Source organism: Pieris napi, chromosome 2, assembly GCF_905475465.1.
Source record: "Pieris napi chromosome 2, ilPieNapi1.2, whole genome shotgun sequence".
NCBI lineage: Eukaryota > Metazoa > Arthropoda > Insecta > Lepidoptera > Pieridae > Pieris > Pieris napi.
This window is the reverse complement of record NC_062235.1, coordinates 5908537-5931681: the sequence shown is the minus strand read 5'-3', so window position 1 is coordinate 5931681 and position 23145 is coordinate 5908537. Positions and strand designations below refer to the sequence as shown.

Here is a 23145-nt window from a genome sequence, read left to right as displayed (position 1 = left end):
AAATGTATGTGCGCAACCAAAAATGTTTAATGTACATATTAAATAGTACTAAATATGTAGCGGGGTTGAATGTCACGTAAATTAAGTGTTAATACTTTCACGTCATAAATATTATCATTTATTTTAAACAGATGATCAATTGTATTTTTAGCCGAGGATTATATATATTTTTGGTATGGAACTATGTTTCTCATAGTACTGCTAAGACTTTTTATATATTGTCTATTCTTTGGATACTGATAGATACACGGTTGTCTTACTATTAGTACATACTACGAATACACTTTGATATCTGGGCCTCAGATTTCTGTATTTGTTCCGTGATCATTTCTAATAGATAAGATAGAAGACACACGCCGTCTACATTTCCACACACTTTGTGGGCGCGTATTCTTAGACATGTGGAAAATCTGCGTCTATAGATATATTACTAATCTTGTCTATTGCATGCTTGATGTTCTAGATGGCGTACGTTCCAGTATCAGAAGACCGTCTGACGTCTGGACACCGACTGTCTCACCCGCCGCCTGGAGACGAAGTGCTAATCACCGGTATTTCCGGCTACTTCCCCGACTCTGACTCTGTCATACACCTACAGGAAAACCTCTTTAATAAGGTAGATAACAGATCATTATCGATACTACTTCACTATTCTTGAAATTTCTAGAATTCTATATTACTTGAAATCAAATATTTTATTAATTACAACATAAAGCCTAATATATATTCCACACACACCTTTGACTAAATCCATAATTTAAAACTAGGAACTGCTAAGGATTTAAATATACTTTTTTAGGACATTTATCAAATTAGGCGATACACATTGCATATCTGCTACCAGCCCTGCGATTCTGTAACTCACTTTTCGAGTTACAGAATCGCAGGGCAGGCATTGATATTGTTGCTTTATATGCACTTTCCTATTCTGAATAGCTTAATACACCTTCCAACCTGAAATAACAACGTTTCCCCGGAGAGACAGGTTTAATGCCAAAAAGACTATTTGAGAGATTTTTCCTTATTTCAGTGAAAAATGGGTTCATTATGTTAGTCTCTTAATATGAGTGAGACATAGTGAGACATTGATCAGCAGAACCTTTTGGACAAACATGACATAAACAAAAATTAATTAATGTCTTTTTAAATTCGTTTAAAAGAAACATTATACATATTGAAGTGATCTCACTAATCTCTGCTTCACCTTTTCATTTCCAGGTTGATCTGATCTCCAACGACGCGCGTCGGTGGAAACTTGCCCATCCTGAGATACCACAGCGTACAGGAAAAATTAACAATGTCAACAAATTTGACGCATCCTTCTTTGGCGTTCATTTCAAACAGGCCCACACCATGGATCCCATGTGCAGAATACTTCTGGAAAAAGCATACGAGGCTGTTATTGATGCTGGTGAGTTCGGAGTTTTGTCTATTTGTAAACTGAAAAACTAAGGATAGCCGTATATATAGTAAATTGCTGACGTGTTTCGTTATTATGTATTTACATAAAAATAAGTAGTCTAACTCTGTCTAAATAAGGAGCTTTTCAATATTTTTAAGTTCAGAATATTTATAAGAAAAGTTAGATTTCATTTATTGATTGGTTAGCTTTCAGGATTCGTTACTTGGTTACATTTTTATTTTTAGCTGGTGAATAAAGAAATATCAATAGAAATTTAGATTATTAATAGAGATTTTGATTAACTACAAATGTTTATTAATAGGTACCTAATATTGTTATAAAAGAAAATCAATTGCGTTTTATTGTTTGATTACTTGAGTCTCTAGAGAATGTAGTTGGGTTTAGATTGGTTTCACATCCCTGAACTACTCAATATCAGTTCAATACTATATATACAGACTACTACAATACTTCTCTAGACTTATTAAAAATCAAATCGCACGGATTGGACGTAAATTTCGTTCACATATCAACGTCAAAGAAAAATCGTATGTTTCGTGTTGTTTGCGCAGCTATATATCCATATGAAGTCATATTCGAAAATTTTATTAATTTTTAGTTTATCCATGGTGCCAAAAACTAACACACTTTTACAAATATAAAAAAATAACTAAATCTTTTTTAAATTAATACGGCTTTCGTATAAAATTTATTTAAATTTCGATATGCGTGGCAATACATAGATAATTAAATATGTAATTGCTGGTTGTAGAATCTCCAATTTCATTGGTGATTCTAAGTAGTCTTCGTAAGACCTAATATTTAAATTTACTGCCAGTACTAAAACAGAAGAGAAGATCTGGCAAGAAACTCTCCACCATTTTTTTATATTAAAAAAGCTGACCCGGCAAACGTCTGTTTTGCCATGTATATTATTTCTAGGAAACATTATTTTAGTTCAATAAAATATCTATCTACAATAATAAAAAATAGGGGTTGATCGTAGAGGGGTGAAAATTAGGGGTTGTATGTATTTTTGTATGCTGTATCAAAAAAAAACAAACAATTTGTCTAAATAATAAAAAAAAAGGTCTCTTAGGGGCTTGAAAGATAGATAGTAGCCGATTCTCAGACTTACTGAATATGCATAAAAAAATTCATAAGAATCGGTCGAGCCGTTTCGGATGAGTATGGGAACGAACATTGTGACACGAGAATTTAAATATTAGATTAAATGAATCATTTTATCTCATTACAATCAACAGAAAAATACAGCTTAAGTCACATCAAGATCTAACCTCACGTATTATTTTAAAACTTTTTAGAGATCTGCAGCATCATTATGCGGTGCGTGTCTTCGCAAAAATTTTGAGCAAAAAAACTACGACAAAAGCAGAAAAAGGCGAAACGTTATTCGGACCGAATAATATTGCGGTGAAATTGTATTGTCTGTATGTGTACCGACGAAATTACTTTACTCTTAAGTCTCCATTATACACCGAATCGTGCTTCTTTTCTTATGTTTTACGTTTGATCAAGTTTCTGTGACTGATACACTACGTCTACTTCGTCCCACACTTCATAAGCGTATTCTTTCTTTTCTTAACAGACGTTAGGGAAATTTGTAATATATATCTTTATATACCATTTTAAAATCTGTTATATACACAATTTAAGAAGCAAAAAATTCCAATCGCTATACGATTCTTCCTCTAATTCCCATACAACGCGTATTTATCATTTCGTAGATGGTTATTTACCATACTATAAAATTTACAATATACATTTATGTATTTACTAAAATTATATATGAAGCCGTAGACCCAAGAAATGGACCCTGGGGCAGACACTTAAAAATCGAAATTAAGAGATGATCTTGTGATCGACATGTTTAATCGAATCTTTCTCTGCATATCGTTATTTTTTGGGTGTAAAACTGCCTGTGTCTAGTCTAAATAAATGCTACTCGGCTCGATAATATGCTAATAACGCCCATAGAACGCAAAATTCATAAAAATCCCGGGTCTGGACGTAGGCACAATCACAATCTTAATAGGCGTAACTTTAACCACTAGGCCGATACTGATTTACCTGTGTAGAACTTTAACTGGTTTCCATTGTCTTTAAAAGCTTTAATATAATTGAACTTTTTTCATAAAGCCATTAGCCGTGGTATTAACTCCGGCTACACTCAACTAACTAATTTAAAAACTTAAAATTTCCCGTGCGAGTTCATAATGTTAGCTTTTCCGCAGGTATAATTATTATTAATTTGTCTAACTCGGTCCGAAAACGTCCTTAGTATATGACTTTATATTTTTCCGCTAAGTATACAATTATGGAGATAATGAGAGTTTATGTGAAAAGTTTATTACTTTAAAATAGCTCAAGTAAAAATAATTTAAAGTATAAAATTTATAATTTTAAAGATTAAACATACGGAGGCGGGTATCGCCTTAGTTTTATACTATTTAAGTTAAACAAAGAGACATATATCTATATTTAGTGTTATTAATAATGCACCTCAATAAAATCCGAAGCGAAGTTTTAAAGATCAAAGCGCTATGGAACTATAATTTTTATTATGTCAACATTATAAATGTGCAATAATAGTAAAGCCACTTTTCACACAATTCCATTCTATTTACAATATCATTTGCACACTTTGTCAGCTATTGTTATTTTTATTGTTTGCTGACACGACACAACTAACTAACTCAAAAACCCTCTTTTGGGTAAAGCCCTCTTCCTGAACTTTACATTTGGACCGTAAAGCAAAATGCCACGGGCCCCAGATCCAAGAGGGCCCCTGCCCAAGAGATATTATGTTCTATAGATGAATGTGAGATCTCCAATACGCATTGTGCTAGCGTGGGGACTACAGACCATTCCCTCTCGCCTAAGAGAGGAGGCCTATGGCCATTAGTGGGACATAAACAACGTGTAATTGAGTACGCTGAAAATCTCGAAGTTTATTAAAATTAGACTGAGTAGGGACGATTTTTACTGGTAGGGCCCCATCAAAAGAATTGCCGCGAAAGAAGATTTGCCACGGGCTCCAGATGATATAGTTACGCCACTGCTTCTTCCGTCCATTTCTCCCCAGAAATTTTTATTATGTCGTCAAATGTTTATAGTTTAAGGTTATTTCAAAAATAATATTGTCTAGATCTATATTTATAGATCATCGTTTTATGTTACACATGTAGTTTAGCGGAGTTTTTTAATAATTTCATTTTATATAAATACTAACAATACGGTGTAAAAGAGGACAGTAATCTATAAGTATACCGCCGTTTCTTCCGCCCGTAATGAGCGTAATTTATCTGATCCAAAAATTTCGTTTAGTAGATTAAATTCGTTTCGGTCATCTAGAAATAAGGACATTGTAACACTGACATTTTGACTTGAATGAAATGTCTTGAATATGTATCAAGTCGTGTACTATTATTATGTATATAAACACACTAGCAGCTCACTAAGCTGATGCGAGCGAATTTTGAGATTTGGAGAAACTATCCAACCTATTTTGTAAAAAGTTCAAAGATGGTGCACTAATTACACTTTCCGGAAGCCTATTCCATGTAAGAATATTATTTCCTGTGATTTTTTTTTTATCAACGGGCAGTAAAACAATTTAGATTACGAAGTAAATTTAATGAAAATGAATGAATGGAATTAAAGTGCCTTTATTATATTTTTTATCTGTGGATAAAAATATTATATTAAAACAGCTAATAAATCTGACATTTTAATTTTACTATACAACTAATATAGTAGACATACAAAACTGTAATTAGGCACACGCTTAACCTGTAACACCTGTTGTGTTTTTAAAATATAATCAAACAGTTCCAAACGTGAACTAATTTATTTTTTACGAGAATTTACCGCGAAAGTTCTCGCTTGCATAATATGCGGTATACTTAGAATTCTTTAGGGTGTGGTTTTTCTAGGTTATCTTTTAAGGCTAAAAACCTGAGTTATGTTAGTTTGCAGAGAAATAGTGAGGTTACCAAAGAGCTTCCCTGTAATATCTTTGCCAAGGATTGTGGTCATCTGGCTTATTTTCAAAGAATTCACAATTAGAGGGAAAAATGTAGTGAGAGATACCGCTTTACTTTAGTAGACAATAAACATTGCATTGTAGGTACTTCAAAATAAGTTTTAAATCGTGGTTTCTTTGGTTGGAGTTTGAAAATTAAATATCTGCATGTATTATTGAAACTTAATTAATGTATATCTTAAACATTACGTCATAAAGTAAACCATTTAAACGCACTTATGGACCTCTAATGCGCTTATTAGACTCAATAGTGGTAAAAATGATTTGATATAAGACACCATTGGTGATTATTTTAGTGTTTTGTATATTAATATTTTTTTTTTCCTTTATGGGTCTGGCACGGTTTGTGCATTAGCCAGCTATATTAATATTAAATCATATACAATAATTCTCGAGTTTTTAAAAATTATATTGAATTTAAAATATCGGATCAGAGCGCTAACAGTGTAACATACCAAAACCACCACAAGACTATTAAAGTGTGCGTACTCTGTGGAATTTGCATATTGCGATAGTCTGTGTGAATGTGACCGGAGATTCCAAATTCAAATTTTGTTCAGTTAATATTACTGCAATTGGCATTTAGAGGTAGATACTAGGTACAACGAGAATATTGTGCGGTATACTGACGGTCTTATTCTGGGTTTTATTATTTAATTATTACAATTAAAGTTTTAATTATTAGAACATTTAAAATAATCTATCAAATGCTTGCGTTATAAATAAATCAACCTATATTTCTTTTTTTATAAAAACATAGATTTTATAAATTCAATAAATTAAATAGTATTTCCATATTGAATTGTTATAAAACCTCTATTCAGAGTAAGTCCTTAAATAGGACAATGTGTCTCGTTGGCTCGTCGCTATTATGCGAAGATGATAAAAGATCTCTATCAATGGTAGAAATTTGAATAATTTATTCGTTGATGCTAAATAAGCAGAGTTATTCATTCTTTGCTTTATCAAAAGTTCAAAACGAGAGAACTGAGGAAAAGTGAGCTGTTAAGCTTTTTACTTTAAATTCTTCCGATTGTAAAATATTGTCACAGATGCTTTCTAAGTATATATATAGTATATGTAACACTCACACAGTACAACAATAACAAAACTATCGATTCAAGCAGATTTCCTGTAAAACTATAATAAACACCATATTTATGTATGAAAATATCTTGTCTTTATTATTATGCATAAAAAGTTAATATCAAATATTCCCACCAAAATGTGAAATTACGTGAATCGTTCCATTTTCGTGAATTGTAGCCAGCTAGTATGTTTTAATCTGTGCTTGCTCAGCAATACGACTGATGTTTCTGTTATAATTATGTATTAGAATGGTACACCTACTTGAATATTATTAACTTTGACGCGGTATACTAATCTGTTAACGTCTTATCATCATTCATCTTATTTTCTTATCTACGCACAATTGTGAATTCCTTGATTTTTTCTTTGAGCACAAAAAAGTGACATCTGACAATTAACTGGTTTTTTTTTTTTTTAATGGCTCTGGCACGATTCATGCATTAGCCAGCGTCAAGTATAGGATTTTTTATAATTCGTCACGGACACGGTCGAATTTCTAAAGACAAGCGTCTTTAGAAATTCGACCGTGTCCTCCATGTACGGTTTAAGCACTCGCCCGGTACCGCACAACCCTCCCAAAGGCCGAGAACAAATTTAAATTAAATTAAAACTTGCCCTCGAACCGGGAATCGAACCCGGTACCCCTCACCTAGCTGCCACTTAATAAGACCGCTAGGCTATGAGGCCCCCCAATTAACTGTTTCACTACTTAGCGCGAATGCACTGCGGGTTGAACGTTATGCTCGATAATATAAGGAATACGTTCTATAAATTATTTATTATGATGATTTTAATCGAATGTTTTTTTTCAACAGGATTGAATCCAAAGGAACTGCGCAATACTAAGACTGGAGTGTTTGTTGGAGCCTGTTTTTCAGAATCGGAAAAAACATGGTTTTACGAAAAAATGCAGGTCAATGGATTTGGTGTTACTGGGTATGTAATTTAATTATTTAAACACCAAATTTATAATGTGGCGAACGCATTATAATTTTTTGCAGTATTATAATTTTTGACATAGTAACATTTTAGTGTCAAGGTTTTAACCTTGTGTTCAACAATTTAATTGCAAAATTTTATACCTAGTTAAAATGGCTACAGTCTACCGATCTTTCTGGAACATTGCAATTTCGATGATGCGCTATTGAACATATGTGTTACAATATTTAAATTTTTAAATATATAGACATTCTTCGTTCTATACATTCATAGATTATAGTTACATAGACTTAACATAAATACCTAATGTAATTGCCTGCTAACAGTCATTGTGGAATGATATTCTAATAACTTTTGCTTTAACTTGCTAACTACCGGACACAAAGTTAAATGGATCAAGCGCTATCAAGTTAGCTGATTTATATAAGCTAAAATAGAAATTTAAATTTCTATTCCATTTACATACATCCATCCACACGCGCTACAACCCTTTCATTATTGCCAAGAACATACGTAGTCCTATAACCTAGACGTTTTACTGTTTTCGAAGGATCTTAGAGCTAAGAATCACAGGAGTAAGCGCTGGGCTAACACTACTTACCCTAATCCTAAGAGTACTTTCTTCTTTTTAAATTCATATAAAAGTCAACGTTCAAGCCATAACAGCAACTATTAGTACCTGGAAGATAAAAAAGAAATATAGGGTCAATATTACGCTAACAAGGTTATGACTTTATTGTGTAGAATTCTCGCTATGAAAAATATGCATATAATATGTCAATTTATTTATAAAGAATTAGAGAAGAAGAAAGTTAATACGAAGGAGCAGAAGGCACGTGCTTGCCTATAAAAATTTAAAGTAAGGACATATCTATGAATACATAAAGATGTATTTTATGTAAAGACATAAAATAACTCGCATATATGGCATAGGCACAGAATATTTAAGTATACTGTTTAATCCCCTTCTCTACGGCTGGTTCGATTTTAATGATTTTTTTGTGTGTTTTCAAATGGAAAAAATGCTTTAAATGTACAATTAGGATGACTTTTTTAAATCATGAAAACAATAAGCGCAAAATGTTTTGACATTTTGAAATACTTTGTTATTTCAACAGTTTCGAAATATAATTTATAAAGTCCAAAGCAAAGTTTTAATGGATTTAAACTACACCCATCAATTAGCTAAGCCGAGTTAACGTAGAACTCGAAACCACGCTATTTTAAGCCATTCAAGTTGGTTAAAACATAAGGTCAGGTAGAAACTTTCTTAAGTTAAATGTGACTAGAACTATAAACGATTTATGCTTACTGTAGATTTTATCCGGTATCTTTCATTTTGACCTAGCACAAATTTGTATAAAAAATTATGGTCCAGGTAATATAATGCAGATTTTTTGTAAATATAAGAACCACAACTAGAGGGCAAGATTTGGTCTAGATTCTAAAGCAAAGCATTGTTAGCGCTCTAAAATCAGAAATTCAAGAAACATTTTGGATAACGAGCCTAATTATCATTTGTAACAAAACAATTGCGCATTTTGTCAAAAATGACAACTTTAAAATCTCACGATTTTGTCATACAAAGCACGTTCGACGAGACTGTAGGTGAGTTCAAACAAAAACCAAAAGCATTGTTATAATTACGATTTCATTATTAATACCAGTATAGCAAAACAACCAACCGTTTTACCACACTGGCTGTTTGTGATACTTTAAAAAGGTATAAAATATAGCTTACTATTGCTGCAATGATAGGAAACCAATAAGCTGCTTTTCATTCGTAAATGTATTGAACAGACTTGCCGAGTGCAACGTGCAAACATTTCAAATAGATTGCATACTCAAAATATTATAAATTTTTTCAAAGCTACTTGGCAGCGATGTACAGAAATTTTATATGAGAAGATAAAGATAGTTTTATAAAAGAAAGGATGTGAAAATCTTAATTTCTTACAGCTTTCAATAATAGATGGAACCAAAATCGTACAACATATACATTGTCTTAGGCTATATATATTTTAGGAAAATATATATTTCATAAAATATATTATATTTTGTAGCTACAATGACGTTTTTAACAGAATTGTTATATTATTTTTTTTTTATTTAAATATATTTATTCACAAAAAAGTTACACCTTAAATCAAACCATGCCCCGCAAAACTGCTTACGCAGTTTGACTGCAGGTGACTCGCCTTAAATAAACATAACTTCTACATCACTAAATTACTAACACTGCTACTACAACTAATACTAATACACTTAAATTACTTATAGGTTACAGCATATTTAACAAATGGTTTTTTAATAAACCTCTAAATTTATCCAGTGAAATCTCACGTCTTTTGTCCTCGGGTAAACTATTGAGCAAATATGGAATCCGCTTCTTCAACGTTCTATCTCCATAATAATTTTAATTAAATGTACGTTTCTCAGAATGTATCAAACAATATTATTTAACACTCTGTCTTTCTGAATATTATATAAAAAAATAAACTCGTACAGCGAACATTTCATTTATATTATCCCCAAGGCGCTCGACGTATCGGGGGAAAGTTAATTGAAATCTTCTACGTGATAAAGTACTTTCAGATGTTATTGAAGATATAATTATCTATTACTATCTCTTTTAGGACAATTTTATAGAAATAGAGCAACGGTGACGTTTTTATGATTGACACAAAAGAAACCTTTTACAGACCTTTTGTTGTATTAAATGTTATGTTATGTAATGTTCTTTAGCCCAACACTGCTGAGTCCATATTGATAAACGTGTTAGTGACGGCCATTCCGACCTTAAAAAAATCGTACTAGGTACCGGGAATCCATAGACTTAATTGGTGTTACTTTGGTTGCGGCTCATTGGACCCTTCTTATGAAAATATAAAATAGCTAAATTTATAATAACTGTACCTTTTTTATGCTTCATTACAGATAGTTTAGTATGAAATGTGATTAAAATTAATCACTTCTAATGCTAATAGATATGAAGTCATTTATTCAATATCCATCAATAAGCGGATTAATGTAAAAGCGTAATCTGTGTCTATACACTTAGTTCGTTCGCCTAGTTGTAATAAGGCTTTATTAAACAGTTCCGTTGCACTTAGAACACTTCATATGTAAAGGAGATAAATGCCACAGATTACTGTCACCATAGACCTTTATTGATAGAGTCACCACAAATGAATACTTAGCTTTTAATTTTGTAGACTTTTAAGTTGTACATATAGTTTCAATAGTCTTTACTCAAGTAAAATTTAAATAATTGTTTTAAATCGCAGCAATCGTTTCGTCAAAATGTAAAAACCATAAAGTTTGTTTATATCATAAAAGTTTTAGTTTTTTGTTATATATTGTCTAAAAAGTAAGGCTGTTAGTAAAATTATACATATATTATATACATCAAATACTAATAAATTGTATGATATTTGAGACGTTAGCGGTAATCTCGTAAAGCAATACAGTTATTGTTTATTTATCTTTTAACAGTTTGATAAAAATTTCAATATATTAATTTAAAACTATTGTTTTGTTACATATATTAGAATCTCTATGTGTACAAAAGAACATTACTACGTCTGCTTCAATGATGATCTATGTACCTTCAACCTGAAACAAAATCTTTTTCGTCAGCACTAACCGTAAACTTTATTCATAGCTTCTACAATGTCAATATCACACAATACAAAATCTTCTATCAAAGTATGGATATGAGCTTCTTTAGAAAAATAAGTGAATATATATTGCTGTGAAGGTGTATACGTCAGAATAACTTTCACTTAAAGAGAATAAAGTAGGATCCATTAATTTAACTTAGTTCTTAGTGCATAATCTCCTTAAACTAAGTTTATGATACTACGCTGTTACGGTGCTACGGAGCTACGGCGTAGCAGAGTTATCTAAAGCGCTACGATGCTCTTCTTTGCTTCATTTATTTTGCACTGATTCTAATCCGTACCATTTATATGACACCGCATATCCTAGAAGGTTACATTTGCATTTTAATAAGTTAATACATCTTCTTTAAAAACATATATATTAATGTATGTTGGACTTAACACAAATCAACAGTGGACTAGAAATATTTAAACAATACAAAAACATTTTAAGCCTAGAAGGGAAAATTAATGCAAAATAATATATTTTATAATATGGGCCAATTTTTCTGGCCTTGTCTGCGTACTTTTTCTAACATTTGAACAGGCACATCCCTGAAAAAATGCTCATGTAATTTTTAAAATATAACACACGATATTTATTAAATCATAATGTTAAAACTTTTGTATACTACTAAATTAATTTTGAATATTATTAATTTCGGAAGTTTGTATTTCAGTAATGCAGTTATTTATGGAAACGATACTTAACGAAATTTTAATGATAAATGTTAATTGTGTACTCCATGCAGTACGATTCGTTCGTGCACAATTATTAATGAACGCTTAATTATTACATCTCTGTACACATGAAGAATTTAAACCACGTTAATTATGGACTAAATACTGCATGCGATAACATAATTGCATGTATTTTTGAGAAACTGTTTAGGATTTTCATCATTTAAATTCAAAAATTCAATAATAATTGTTTCTGTAACGCTACCTAAAACTACGATATCTTCGTGATCCTAATAAATTGTAGAAAATTATATTCTCGGTGATGTAGACATATTAACAAAACAAAAGATGACGTTGTTTAAAATAAATACAAATTAACGTTATAAGAAATTAACAGAAACCGAAGAATATATAAATTAAATATTAGTTGATAAAGAGAAATGAAACTTTAAAAAAATGGTTAATCAACTCGTAGCTTCCTTTACCAAAGCAAAGGAGATAATTTTATCTTGATGCTTTGCAATTACTCGATCTTTTCAGACTGGAAAAGTCTGCAATTACTCTTTGCTAGTTGCTGCTCACTATTTTTATATTTTTTAGAGAATATTAAGAAATGTTTAGATTATTGAAAACAAAAGCATAACATAAACATATTAGTAGTAGTAATTTAAGAAATATGTTACCTTACTGCGATGAAGGTCTTAAATAAATAATAATAAATCGTTTATTTGCCAAGATAGTCGTACAATTAGATCAAACAACAAGAAAATTCTGCACATTCAGCCATATATAAATAGGCATATAAATTTTTTGCAATGTCATATAATAAGAACATTAACATAATGTCATAATAATTGTTAAACTTATGGTCTAAATACTCGCTCACGCTATAAAAGCACCTTGACTTTAAAAACCTAATCACCTTCCCCTTGAAAACATTACATGGCAGCGATCTATAACTTCTTGGAAGGTGATTAAATATTCTTATAGCCATGGCGTAACAATTTTCAAAATATCCGTAGCATTGATCACAAAAACTTGAAATAACGTGGTAAGGAAACTTATTATTTTAATCACAATCGATATCGAAGTAACGCGGTAAGACTGCTGATGTTTAGGTTTGTCTTCTTTATGTGCTACTGGGATAGGGAAAACTTCATCCCTTGAAATAAATTTACAATATTACCTTTTGTTCAACAGATGTTCCCGTGCGATGTTAGCCAACCGTATCTCCTACTGGTTGGGCGTAACGGGTCCTTCTTACACTGTAGACTCGGCCTGTTCAAGTTCACTATACGCAATGGAGCACGCATACAGAGCCATTCGGGACGGACACTGCGATGCCGCTATCGTCGGAGGATCAAATCTTTGCCTCCATCCCTATGTATCCCTGCAATTTTCCAGGTAACATATAAAAAGTATGAGTACGTTTGTGTTTTGTGATAAGTTTAAGAATGTAGCTGTAGCTAGCTGATCCGGCAAACGTCGTTTTACCATGTATATCATTTATAATATAAAATAGGGTTTTATCGTAGAGGGGTGAAAATTAGGGGTTGTATGGATTTTTAATGCTGTATCATAAAAAAATTTAAATTTAAATTTATCTAAAAATAAAATATAAAATAATTTAGGGGTGGACTACCCTTAAAATTTAGGGGGATGAAAAATGGATGTTGTCCGATTCTCAGACATACACAATATGCACACAAAATTTCATGAGAATCAGTCAAGCCGTTTCGGAGGAGTTTAACTACAAACACCGCGACACGAGAATTTTATATATTAGATATTTCTGATAAGAGAATTCAATACTATCTCCGCAATTTAAAAGAGTGTTATACAAAAATATGATTGCTTTGTAAAAAGTTAACTTGATACGTTACTTGATTGCGGGGCCTTTTACGAGATGAAACTATATTTTAAAAACTATCAAGCTCAATATAATCCCGTAAAAGCTGTATTTCAATTACTTAATTGCAACGAGAGCACGTTATTATAATAAATATTTTCCCATAATAATATAGCTGGACAGCCAGTAACATTTTTTAAGTACTAATGAAATTGTCTTTTAGATTGGGAGTGTTATCACCAGACGGAAGATGTAAGAGTTTTGACAATAGTGCTAATGGTTACGCTCGGTCTGAAGCCATCGTTGTTTGCTTGCTGCAGAAGGCCAAGGACTCTAGAAGGTATTTTTACTAACACCATCTTACACTAACTAACAATCTACTTCTTAGTCATATTTTCAATCCAAAAAGTATAAAAGTAAATGGTTTCTATATTAACTATATCTATATGATAATTATATATAGTCATATTTGCTTTAATTGAAGCCATGATAACTATCTCATGGCCAAAAGGAAACAAACGCGAAATTGTGTCTGCACTATATAACTTCGGAAAATTACGGGACCTAATAGTTTTAAGAGCCAATCATGGCAATAATTTTATAGTCAAAGCTAATTACATGGAGTTATAGCGTCAACTATATTGCTATTTGTTAAGGTATATTTTACAATACAATCTTGTTTGGTCAGTCATAGTAACCCGGAAGATACATAGAAACTATTATTATAAATCTCTGAACGCAAAACTGAAAAATAATTCAACGATATTTACAGAGTATACGCCCAAGTCCTACACGCGAAGACAAACTGTGACGGTTACAAAGAGCAAGGTATCACATACCCAGCGGGTAATATTCAGAAACTGCTTCTCAATGAGTTCTACGAAGAATGCTCAATTCAACCTAATACCTTAGAGTTTGTGGAGGCTCACGGCACAGGTACGTAAATTCTTGCTTGAAACTATCTATATTGACTCTTATTCTAACTGGTTTTTATCTAACTTGGTATTTATCCACACGCAGAGGTATCCTTGCTTCAATGCCCGGCGAAATAATATTTTCGCTTTCGTGAAACGAGGTTAAAATTTTTTTTTACAAATATACATTGCCTATTAAGAGTTTACGTGACTTCTTAATCATTAACTGCAAAAAATCATTCTTGCAATACCGCTTGATTCATATTTAGATGTTGCAATCCTGGCTTTTTATATTATTTATCAAACATTTTCCTAATGGTAGGGGAGCCCAAGAGGGGATTTCGGGATTTACTCAAGCGCGGCAGATTAATATATAGGGGGATACCTTGTACCCGGTTAAGGACCTCCACAAAATATGAGGCCCATATATAAAGCCGCACGTGAAGGAGACAGAATCAGTTTAGTAAAAAAAAATTGACCATCAGAAATTCCCGAGCGCGTCAGATTAAGGTAGGGTGAGTTAATTACATCCTAAAAAGTGTATATTCCACTAATCTGACAATTTGAGAGTGACGGGAAAAAAGGGGAGGGCAACAAATTTGTAAAAAAAAAACGTCATCTCGACATTCTCGAGCGTAGCTAATTTTTTTATTATTTTGAAGGAAATAATTCAAGAATAATGAAAAATATATAATCTGACGATTTCCGCAAGCCGAAATAACAAAAATTCGTCGATAAAGTTAAATGCGTGCAGCTGCGTGATGCCTACATTTCCTTAAACCGATCGGAATCTACTAAACGGCGTTCTAAACATTTCCCTCAAAATTACATTTCCTGTGAATTTGAACCGATTCGGACCGATAGATTTTGAGAAATTTTGAAAAATCTTAAAAAAATAAGAAATATTTTTTTTTAAAGTGGTTTCTTTATCGATCAACTTCAAAAACTAATCCGCCTTTGAGCTTGAAAAACCACGTCGATCGCCACCAAGCTGGTCAAAAGCGGTTGATTCGTTCGAGAGATATCGTACACGAAAGAAACCCGAAAAAGTGTGTTTTCGGGATTACTCCGAAATTTGTGGTTCGATCAATTAAAATTGCAAAATTATTTATGAGGATGATAAAACTGCGTCGAATGCCGCCAACCGCGTGAAAATTGCTTGATCCATTCAAAAGTTATTGCGGTTTGAAAATTCCAAAAATAGTGTTCTATGAAACTTCTATCAGACTTTCGAGCTGGGAGAGCTAAAATGCATAGAAATGTTATTTCTTTGAACTCAGCGAGCTCAAAATATCAATTTTAAGCGCCCAGGAATGGAATTAGCGGGAAGTTGCAGGGATGGCCCTTTAGGTGAACCGTTTTTCTATTTTTTTTTGTCAGATCAGGCGAATCCCTCTAGATAATCGTCAGATTATGAGACAGTACGTTTAGAACATAAAGATGAACCACATATATCTTAATCTGATGCGCTTGAGTATTTCAAAATTGCGATTTTTTTTTGCAAATTAAGAAAATGGCTGTGGGTTTGCGTCCCATCAAAATCGTCAGATTAGTGAATGAGAGCTTTTTTTTGGTGCACTTAACACTCCCTTAGAAAATCTGACGCGCTCGATAATTTTTTTTTTTTTTTAATTTTCAACCCTTAAATACAACCACCCGCATCATGCAAACGATCAGATTAATATACGTACATTATTAAAAATACGTAGGGCATAGATGCTATCAATATCTGACGCGCTCGAGGATGTCCATGCAACAGTTTTTTTTTACATATTTAACAATCTATAGCCGCTTCCCCCACCGATGAAAAGGAATTTATCATATAACATTTTTTTCTTCTTTTTATCTAAGCTTTGCATCCCAATAGGTCTCTACGACGCTCGAGTAAATCCCCATTTAGCATCGTGGGCTCCCCTACCATAATGAAGTATTTTGAATATTTGTGCTATATCTATAAAAGACATGTCAAAGTCTTAAAAGAACAAGGAGAAAATAATTAAGAACATCATTCAAAGTACACTTCGCGTTACCTCAGGCTTAGATCAAAAACATAAAAGTAATTCGAGAGCTTATTTAACGTGGCGTAGAGAAGTAAAACTCTATACATTTAATGAAATTGTACGAGGTTTGTGCCAGTGATATCTGCAATTTATAAATATAAATATGTCTAATCGTAAGTGCCAAACAAAACTGCTTTTATATATGTTGTGGTAACTAAAAATTGTGTTACAAACATCTTTTACACCGCCCAGAAGCAGTATCTACGTGAAACGTGTATGAAGTCTACCGTCCCAAGGGGGCGTCCATAATTACGTGAGGTGTTTTTTTTTTTAATTTTCTGTACCTCCTCCCCCTGGTGAGTTGTCGTGAGATTTTATTCAACCCCCTCCCCCATCCCCCAATCTCACGTGAGATTTTTCAAAATGTAGGTTTCTTACGTAAACGCGTTGGATTGTTACTGTAAAAAGAAAAGAAAAAATTGCTTCGTGCATTTATTTACGACTAAAACAAAATAAGTGAAATGTTAAGGGTTTAGGTATGGAGTTAGCGGGAAGTTGCAGAGATAGCCTTTAGCGTCAACCGTTTTCCTATTTTTTTTTAATTAGAAAAAAATTGCGTGATATTTGCCTAGACCCCCCCTCTCTCCAACATAAGATTAAATGAGATTTGACTCGACCCCCTCCCCCCCTTAAACACCTCACGTAATTTATGGACGCCCCCCAATATAAGTCGTTAGATTAATTGTTTTTAGCAAATATTGACCTCGATAGTAAACCCATAGAAGTACAGTGTAATATACTTTAGGTACTCCTGCAATTCTAATAAACATTGCAATAGAATTAAAATCAAGACATCAGATTAGTGTAAAGTCGGGGTTGTTCAAAACTTATTCTAAGAAGTTTATTTATTCTAAGCTTTCTGACATAAAATTAAAAAAGCTCTTTCGTCGTTAACTCGCTATTGTTCACGGCACAAAGGCGAAGATAAACCGAGGAAAAATCTTATTTCATGTAAAAACATCACTAAAGGAAACGGTGATTGTTATCTAAACGCGTTTTTAAAATCGTTTAGAACGGTTACGGTAAATTAGAGATTCAAAACATGATAACGTTTAGTTACATTTGGAACCGACTTTTCAATTAAACTATTGTTAACTAATTAACAATAGTTGTAATAAATAGCGTACAAATCGTTGTTGGAATTGTCTACAAACTATTGTCAACGATGTTGTTGAATCAAAGTTAACGTTCAATTTATATATTTGCTTTCTATTCTATATATGTATTAAATAAAGAACTTATTTAAACTGATTTGTACGTAAATATTTACGTTTCACTTCCTGTGTTTCTTTTATGTTCGTTAAAATATGTTTATATTTTACTTAACAGGTACAAAAGTAGGAGACCCAGAAGAGTTGCTTGCCATCGATGAAGTGTTTTGTACGGGCAGATCAGAACCACTCAAAATTGGGTCCATCAAGTCTAACTTAGGACACAGTGAACCTGCCTCCGGTCTTTGCTCTGTGGCTAAGGTATAACTTAATATTTCTTAGTTCCTATTATTCGTTTACTTTTTTGCAAATCGTATTAATTATTTTTAGTACGAATGCATCACATTAAATCGCATTTGCAATATTTAATGTTTTTCAGCTATGCATTGCCTACAGTACGGGCTACATTCCACCTAATTTACACTATCAAACAAGACGTGACGGTGTCAAGGCTCTTGAAGAAGGCCGTCTTGAAGTAATTACAGAAAAGACTCCATGGAATAAAGGAATGTCTGGAATAAACTCATTTGGTTTTGGTGGAGCTAATGCCCATATATTGTTGAAAAACGTTGCCCCGACTAAAGTAAGTGAAACGTATTTAGAAGCAGAATTTATTATATAAAATATATCATACATATTAAGCAATTGCAATTACAAAGAACAAAAAGGGTTCGCCTAGTGGCTGCAGCGTGCGACTCTCATCCCTTAGGTCGTAGGTTCGAACCCCGGCTATGCACCAATGGACTTTCTGTGTGCATTTAACACTCACGTACCGGGAAGAAAAACATCGTGAGGTAACCGGAATGCTTTAGACCTAAAAAGTCGACGGCGTGTATCTGGCACACAAGGTTAATGCTACTTACCCGGCCCAGAGCTAAAGTTTGTAGCGCCACTGGGTGACAAAGAAAAACAAATCAGATGTACCACTAAAAATAACTAAATAATTTTATACATATCAAAAAAAGTAACAGTTTATAAGTGTTAAGATAAACAAAACCAATACAAAAACTCTAGGTCAACAATGGCATGCCCTCGGATGACCTGCCTCGTCTGGTTTGCACGTCTGGACGTACTGAATCTGCAGTAGCCAGAATCCTAGATGACTTAGAGTCTAGGACCATAGATGTTGAATTAATACGACTTTACCATGCCATTCACGAAGAAGATATTGGAGGTCATGTTGTCAGAGGATATTCATTATTAGGTAAGCAAGGGAAATTAAGTTTCACATAGCATATTTTAAACAAGACAAGCGTAAAAAGTTATAACAAATAATAATAGAATTTCGGTACTAATATCACTCATATAAAATAAATTTTCCATAAACATAAAAATGAAGAGATTTTAAACCATGATATCTCTAAATAGCTTGTTCTTGCGTATTGGACAAATACAAAATTAATTATATACACTAAAAACTAACAATAATTTAAATATGTATATACTATACTTTAGGCTCAACACCAACTAAAGCAGTATCTCTTGCCCGCGATATCCAATACTTCTCGGGCGTCCGTCGTCCCGTTTGGTTCGTGTACAGTGGTATGGGCTCACAATGGGCTGGTATGGCTACTCAGCTGATGAGAATCCCGGTCTTCGCTGCTGCTATTCAGAAGTAAGTGACCAGAGACCGTTCAAGTTTGACTTTGTTGGGATAACAGTTCAACCTAGAATACTACTTCATATACTATTTTGTTTTTGTTACCAATTTGTTAAGTTATATGACCAGAAATCAAATTATGATTGAATCCAAGCACCATATGTATTTAATTCTAATTAAAATATCTTTCTTTTAATAAATCGTTAATTGACCTCAGATGTCATAAGGCCCTGGAACCTAAAGGCATCAACCTAACAAGAATCGTCACAGAACCCGACCCTAAAATTTATGACAACATCCTGAACTCCTTCATCGGGATTGCCGCCGTACAAATTGGTCTCACCGACGTCTTGAAGGCCATTGGCATTGAACCAGACTACATCATTGGTGAGTTTGTTACTGTTTAATTAGAAGCTTATAAACATTTATTATTACAACTATTGATCTTGAAATCAGCGAGTTTTGATATCAATAACAGCAGATTTCATAAAAAAAACTACTGTAGAGGCATTTCACGTGAAACACCGAAACAAAAGTGAGGTCGTTTTTTTAAATCGTCGGATTAATTTATATTCGGGTTAATCATACCTGTAGTTGGTATGAACGCGAATATGTAACATGTTTTTATGATGTTTATTTTTCAAGTTTTTCAAGCCTTTGAATAATGCTAATTGAAATATCGATTTTTTTTGGATCAGATTATTTTTAAATATTACGATTTGCAATTTGTATCTTTCGTTTCCGTTTTAGATTACAATATACATTTTAACAACATATATTAAACTACTGAATTAGGTTTCCTATCTCCTAAGACAAAATGTTCAAATACAGTTGAACAAGGACCCGAGATGTATATCTTGTTGGGGTATTTCTCATTTCTAAAATATCGCATATCGGATATATCACTAAAAAACGTTGTAGGTCACAGCGTCGGAGAATTAGGTTGCGCATACGCTGACGGCTGTTTCACAGCAGAACAGATGATCTTGTCTGCGTACAGCCGCGGTCTTGCTTCTATCGAAACACCTTTCATCAAGGGCTCCATGGCAGCTGTTGGATTGGGATACAACCAGGTACGAACTCTATCAAATCTATACGTGTATATCGCTGAATGTTGTATTTACCAACAGTAATTATTTATGTATACCTAATATTTGATAAAAATATTAAATAATTCATTGAATATTAAAATGTTCGACACTCCCAAAAAAAAAAACAATAAAATATGTTACCACAGATCAAATCCCTCTGCCCGCCTGAAATTGAAGTGGCCTGTCACAATGGCCCCGAATCTAGCACCATCTCAGGTCCAGCTGAAATCATGAAGATCTTCGTAGCGAAATTGGTGGAGAAGGGAGTCTTTGCCAAGGAAGTTCCTTGTTCCAACATTGCCTACCACTCCAAATACATCGCTGAGGCTGGTAGGTTTTTGTTTGAACCTCTTTCGGTTTACTGCAATGGAAATAAATTATTGGGGTATAAATTTAGAATAAGGGATTCCGGAATATCACTTTCATACACTTTGCATGTATAAAGTCATTAATTTCTATTTTAACCAGAAACAAAGAAGCCGGCACTTGTTTTGTACTCTAGATAAAGCGTGCAACATAAATACATGTATTATTACTTATCTGAAGTTAAGTTTACCTTCGTACTGTTAATATCTAAGGGTTTTAGTCATTTTTAGTCACATAGCCTTGCGATTCTGTAACTCACTTAAAGGTTGTAGAAGGGTATAAATAATTACTTTGACGACTGCAAGATCGTAATTATTCATAATAACTATCAAGTGTTTAATCAAAAAAATTTATTAGGTCCAAAACTTCTCAAATACCTGAAAGAAGTGATTCCAAGCCCGAAAGCTCGCTCTGAGAAGTGGGTCTCATCGTCTGTTCCTCAGCCATTGTGGAAAGACCCGAAAGCACAGTTGTGCTCTGCTGAATATCACACCAACAACTTACTCGTAAGTCTTTTGATTTTATGTTACCCTTTAAATATTTAGCTTTCATATACGTATGTCACTCCTAATTCGCATTCAAAAGTTACATAATTTAGATATATAATATCTATTGAATTTTTAAATCAAATAATGGGTATGTATAGATATTGCGTAATATTTAACAGATTTTGCTGATTGAGTCTTTTATTTAATTTAATTATAGGTTATAATTATTTTACATAATAGTATATGTTGATACTGGTATGTACTTAAATTAGTATAAATGTAATGGAATATAAATGGAATAAATTATTATTATTATCTATAATATTAATTCATAAGACCCTCATTGATCGCTGATCTAATTCTTTCATTTAAAATTCAAATATTTTGCTGTCATAATTGTGTTCACTTATTATATACTTCGACCGCAGAGGCCAGTTCTCTTCGAAGAGACATCTCGTCTGATCCACCAAAATGCTATAACGATAGAAATAGCGCCTCATGGCTTACTCCAAGCTATTCTGCGGCGATCACTAAAGAAGGATGTCACCAACGTACCACTCACACAGAAGAACGAGGACAATGTGACTGTTATGTTAAATGCTTTGGGCAAGTAAGTATAACTTTTTCATTAAATACATGAAAACTTAAACTCAAAAAGAAATGTAGAATACTTTATTATTACAATTTAAAGCGTATTTCTAAATAGCTATGTTTTATTAAAATAAATAATTATCTCCGACATGTTTACCAATTATTGTCTAGACAAGTTGAAAACAACAATAACTATTAAGGTAGTTTTGCTATTATATATGCAATGAAATACATAATTAAATTATATACAACATACAATTAGGGTCGAGATTCGAATGAAAAAGTGTGGTGGCAATAGTTGACCCACATCGCCGTTTCTTAAATTTTCCGTAAAACTTGATGCACTTTGTTCAAAACAGTCCATTTGTTTAACGGTTTTATCTTGAATTTATTCCCTAAAATAAAAAAAACTTTTCAGACTTTACCAAGCTGGATTGAACCCGAAACTGGCGAACATCTACCCACAAGTCCAATACCCGGTGTCCCTTGGTACACCAATGATCTCGCATCTCGTAGAATGGGAGCATAGTGAAGACTGGTAAGAATGTGCAGAAATATTTGTTAAAAATTACAAAAATAATGAAAACTTGATAATAAAAAATTTAAACAAATTTAAAAAGTTTGGTCCCTGTGGCAGTGTACCTTTCCTCGCTGCGATACTTATTCGTTGAGCGAGGAAGCACCAGCCTTGCGATTATAACTCACTTTTGGAACTCACACAGCGGTTTTCGCAGCGGCGGTCGTGCTCAAATCAGTCGTAAAGCAGTCATTTTACGATTTGGCATTCTGATAAACAATAAACTACAAGCTTCCTCCTGCAAGTTACAGAATCGCAAGCTCTGAGGTCACCGGTACTATCTATTAGGCGCCAACTAAAATCTTTAATTAGCGCCTGTGCACTTAAACCCCAGGCCCAAGAGTCTCTACTGCAAAAGAAACAAGTTCGACGAAAGACGATTATTATTTTCCGCTTTCTCTGCGGCCGCGGCTGTAGTTTACTAGCTCACGCCGTGGCCAAGTCGTAAAAATTTAGAAACAATTACAACTTATAATCGTTACATCTCACCCCTGTCTCTCATCTGTAATATTCTTTAAAGTTGTATAATATTATATGACACAATCCAGTTTCCGTTTTT

The 23145-nt window shown here is 33.0% G+C and overlaps 1 protein-coding gene across 1 annotated transcript in view; it reads left to right on the top strand.

Moving 5' to 3' along the window:
* Window positions 1-23145, top strand: part of LOC125063044 (fatty acid synthase-like) — a 43274-nt gene that overhangs the window by 2534 nt on the left and 17595 nt on the right. Inside the window, exons 2-17 of the mRNA XM_047669259.1 lie at window positions 464-616; window positions 1219-1411; window positions 7373-7493; window positions 13040-13243; window positions 13912-14028; window positions 14461-14624; window positions 17992-18134; window positions 18253-18456; window positions 18888-19077; window positions 19329-19488; window positions 19691-19860; window positions 20395-20546; window positions 20711-20894; window positions 21288-21436; window positions 21847-22028; window positions 22428-22547. Coding sequence (XP_047525215.1) covers window positions 464-616; window positions 1219-1411; window positions 7373-7493; window positions 13040-13243; window positions 13912-14028; window positions 14461-14624; window positions 17992-18134; window positions 18253-18456; window positions 18888-19077; window positions 19329-19488; window positions 19691-19860; window positions 20395-20546; window positions 20711-20894; window positions 21288-21436; window positions 21847-22028; window positions 22428-22547 — 2606 coding nt within the window. The remainder of the gene's footprint in view (window positions 1-463; window positions 617-1218; window positions 1412-7372; window positions 7494-13039; window positions 13244-13911; window positions 14029-14460; window positions 14625-17991; window positions 18135-18252; window positions 18457-18887; window positions 19078-19328; window positions 19489-19690; window positions 19861-20394; window positions 20547-20710; window positions 20895-21287; window positions 21437-21846; window positions 22029-22427; window positions 22548-23145) is intronic.